Here is a 4,716-nt window from a genome sequence, read left to right as displayed (position 1 = left end):
GCCAGACACTGTAAAACTCTTAGAGGAAAACATAGGCAGAACACTCTGTGACATAAATCACAGCAAGATCCTTTTCGACCCACCTCCTAGAGAAATGGAAATAAAAACAAAAATAAACAAATGGGACCTAATGAAACTAAAAAGCTTTTGCACAGCAAAGGAAACCATAAACAAGATGAAAAGACAGCCCTCAGAATGGGAGAAAATATTTGCAAATGAAGCAACTGACAAAGGATTAATCTCCAAATCATACAAGCAACTCATGGAGCTCAATATCAAAAAAACAAACAACCCAATCCAAAAATGGGCAGAAGACCTAAATAGACATTTCTCCAAAGATATACAGATTGCCAACAAACACATGACAGAATGCTCAACATCATTAATCATGAGAGAAATGCAAATCAAAACTACAATGAGATATCATCTCACACCGGTCAGAATGTCCCTCATCAAAAAATCTAGAAACAATAAATGCTGGAGAGGGTGTGGAGAAAAGGAAACCCTCTTGCAGTGTTGGTGGGAATGTAAATTGGTACAGCCACTATGGAGAACAGTATGGAGGTTCTTTAAAAAACTAAAAAGAGAACTACCATACGACCCAGCAATCCCACTACTGGGCATATACCCTGAGAAAACGATAATTCAAAAAGAGTCATGTACCAAAATGTTCATTGCAGCTCTTTTAACAATAGCCAGGAGGTGGAAGCAACCTAAGTATCCATCATCGGATGAATGGATAAAGAAGATGTGGCACATATATACAATGGAATATTACTCAACCATAAAAAGGAACGAAATTGAGTTATATGTAGTGAGGTGGATAGACCTAGAGACTGTCATACAGAGTGAAGTAAGTCAGAAAGAGAAAAACAAATACCAATGCTAACACATATATACATGGAATCTAAAAAAAGAAAAAAAAGTGATCAGAAGAACCTAGGGGCAAGACGGGAATAAAGATGCAGACCTACTAGAGAATGGACTTGAGGATATGGGGAGGGGGAAGGGTAAGCTTGGACAAAGTGAGACAGTGGCATGGACATACATACAGCACCAAACGTAAAATAGATAGCTAGAGGGAAGCAGGTGCACAGCACAGGGAGATCAGCTTGGTGCTTTGTGTCCACCTAGAGGGGTGGGATAGGGAGGGTGGGAGGGAGACCCAAGAGGGAGGGGATATGGGGATATATGTATATGTATAGCTGATTCACTTTGTTATACAGCAGAAACACATCACTGTAAAGCAATTATACTCCAATAAAGATGTTAAAATAAATAAATAAAGAGAAACAACCAGTCCCGCCCCACACAGCCTCTTCTAGTGTCCAGACCACCGCAAGCTCGCCACACTCTACCCCACCCTCCTCTCTCTCCTCTGTGCTCAAGAAACACTGGCTTCCTCCCAGTGCCCCACCTCCTCCTACCAAAGAGCCTCTGCCTGCAACTCCCTTTTCCTCTAGCTGTCACATCCCTCACATGCCTACACATCCTCACATCTCAGCTCAAGCAGCACTTCCTCAGGGAATCCTTCCTTCTTCCCTCAAACTACATTAAATCTCCCCTCTAACTTACAACTCAATAGCCCCTTGTACCTCTCCCCTGTAGCACTGATCACAGCCGTATTATTCAAATGATTTCATATCATCCACCTAGCTTCCTACTAAACCATAAACTCCATGATTGTAGGCAGCATGTTTCTTTTCACTTCTGCTCACTACTATTTCCCCAGGACTAAGCACTGCTCCTACTACATACAGTTCAATAAACAGCTGGTTAAGAAATGAATAAACAGCACACTGCACAGTATGTGGCAGATACTCAGTAAATGTAAGCCTTCCACGCTTTAAAACAAAAGACATTTTACTGATTTCAAACACAATAAATAAAAATGTGTAATTATACTTGTAATAATAATTATAAATATTATAATTATATAATGTAAAATTAACCAGTACTCCATACTCACTGGAATTCCTTGTAACTGTGGCTTATCTAGAAGATTATGTAGTTCATTTCGAGAGGCTTCTATCTTTTCACGATCTGCGGCATCTATCATGTAGCTTTACAGAAACATAAAGTGATCTCAATATGTCTCCACCATATTCTTTGATGATCGCAATTAATAGATGTTTTAATTTTCTTAATTTATACTACTGTAACTGTTCATTAAAATACAGTCCTCGATTTTAAAAGGCTGGCACCCAAAAATACTTTCTAATAGACTGTTCTACAAACTACTATATATAAAATTAGATAAGCAACAAGGATATACTGTATAGCACAGTGAATTATACCCATTATCTTGTAATAACCTATAATGGAATATAATTAAAACTACTGAATCACTATGCTGTATACCTGAAACCAACACAATACTGAAAATCAACTATACTTCAATAAAATAAGTAGATAGGTAGACTGTTCTTAGGGGGCTAATACATGATAGTAAAACATTTATATCCATTAGCTCTTAGCTACATAAAAAGCAAATAAAACTCTCATTCTATTTTTAAAGTCTGATGTTAATGGGATTACACTAAGAAAATATCTAAGAAAGACTGTTATTGCCCAAAATAAAAACTGAGCCTTTAAAAGTATGAAAACCAGCATTTTTCCCTTGAAACCTAAACTGACTGCAAGGGGGGGAGACGGGGGGGAGGGGCGTGGAAGCAGCTTACACAATAGCGTTGACCCCTCTGCAGTACCGTTCCCACATGCTCCGGAAGCGGGGCTGTCCTCCTATGTCCCAAATCTTCAAATCAAGATAGACAGTTCTTAATAAAGATATTTCAAATAACACATTGAAGAAAAAAGCAGCAGAAGGAGGGGAGAAAGTATGCTCATTTCCACAGTGTTAGAGCCAAACTGCTTTTGAAAAACTTGAGGCCAAACAAGCTCTTAATCTGGAAGTTCTTGGGGCCACTTCTAAACTTGAAGCTCATACTTAATATGTTTACATTAGATCTAATAGGTGGTGCTTGAGCATCATCCATATTTGGAGTCCAAGACAGAAAAAAACAGTTCATTCAGAATCTATTTAAGTTTAGTTGTCTGATTGGGTATATATTAACATCTAATCGTTTTTAGTTATTCTGTACATAACAGAAAACATTCCTACCTAGGTGCTTTTCTTATATAAAATTATTTTACCCATATGAAAGCTACTACCCACAGTAATTTAACTATTATGGCTACTCTGTAGGGCTATGTAAAGGTCTGAAGTCATGATATTTATCTTTGGGAGGCTTCCAATTTAGCCATAGACACTGGAAACATGCATGAACACACACACGAAAAATTAGCAGCTTCATTAGATAAGCTATGGAACGAATTTAGTAAACAGCTTCTGTGAACCACAAGAACTGGGTAAAATGGCCATAAAGTTCAGGCTATAGAAGTAAACTCCCCCCATGAACAAGGAAGCCAAAAATAATACTACTAATAAATTAAAAAACAGTCCAACAGTCCACAATTCAAACCTATGAAACTTATTCTAGAAACAAAATTATGTTAAACTAGTTAACTTTTTACTGTTTTATAGTTTTAATTTTAGGGCTTATTAGCAAAGAAAGGGAAAACTAGTTTACCATATTTGCTACCACAAATATAATACTAAATTACCAACATTATAAACATTATCTTTCAATATAAAATATCATTCATGAAATAATGTAATAATATCACATTCCAAATACTCTGAAGATGGGATTTTTCTTTCCTAGGAACACCTAAATCCCAAATAATACTTCTGCCAACCCATATGCTAAGTTTTTTATGGGCACTTAACAACATTTCAACACACACATTTTGATCTATTAGAGCAAGAAAGAAAAAAACTTGATTTACACTCTTTTGGAACATGCCCACTCATTAATTAAGAACTGCCAATACTCATGTAAAACGCAAAGAAACAAACAGAAAAATTCCTAGTTCGTATCTGCTAACAATGTAAATCAAGTATGGCAAGAAGCTGACGTACCTTTATTGTGACGTTACCTTTAGTTACTTTCCTCATGTTGAAGCCCACTGTAGGTATCATATCTTCACTGAATTGACCTGACTGAAAGAAAACATTTTTAGACTAATCGTTGTTTATTAAACCATGTAACACTGCAAACCTTTCACATCAACATTACTCTGTACCCATCTTAGCAAATAACTAATTTTTTAGTGACGATAACAATATACCTTAAGAAAACACTCCTAATAGCCATAAATCTTGAAGAGGTGCATTATTTTTTTCATTCAAAGACACAGTCTTCCATTAAAGATACTTCTGAAACTACTATAATTTTTACATATTTTTAAGTTTAAGAAATACTGTACAACTACATATGAACATTTATTAATTCGTGCACCTATACGTGAATTTTTGCATACAAGGTACAAGTAAATCAGAAGTAAAAGTTCAAAGTTTTCTATTTTTAGGATTGAAATTATTTTGACAATACTGTTAAAATTCACTGTTGCTTTCCTGAGTCAGTCTTTTAACAAGGCTTATAAAATGTTTTCTTCATGAACATGATCCTCCCTTACGTAATCAATTATATTCTCTTTTTGGTTTCTGACTTTCCTGTCAGAGGACTAAAATTAAATATCTTCTAAGAGTATTTATATTTTTAAATTTAAAATGTTCACCCATCTAGGATTTGATTATACAATGCAAGAAAGGTCCTTTTTACAAATGTATAACCTATAATCACCTCACTCCTC

General features: G+C 35.8%; 1 protein-coding gene across 1 annotated transcript; it reads right to left on the bottom strand.

Annotated features, from left to right (window-relative positions):
- Positions 1-1,958: 1,958 nt before the first annotated feature.
- On the bottom strand, positions 1,959-4,348 carry LOC114890229 (ADP-ribosylation factor-like protein 8B; the record flags this gene model as incomplete). Its single annotated transcript, XM_029213695.1, has 3 exons — positions 3,983-4,348; positions 2,682-2,755; positions 1,959-2,063 (listed from the first exon to the last, which is right to left on the bottom strand). Coding segments are annotated over exons 1-3 (239 nt in total), but the record flags the coding sequence as incomplete, so codon positions are not given.
- Positions 4,349-4,716: the final 368 nt, after the last annotated feature.

The sequence above is a fragment of the Monodon monoceros genome, unplaced genomic scaffold, assembly GCF_005190385.1.
Source record: "Monodon monoceros isolate NGI ecotype Baffin Bay Population unplaced genomic scaffold, NGI_Narwhal_1 Contig5372_ctg1, whole genome shotgun sequence".
In the NCBI taxonomy this organism is placed as follows: domain Eukaryota; kingdom Metazoa; phylum Chordata; class Mammalia; order Artiodactyla; family Monodontidae; genus Monodon; species Monodon monoceros.
This window is presented reverse-complemented; position numbering and strand designations above follow the sequence as displayed.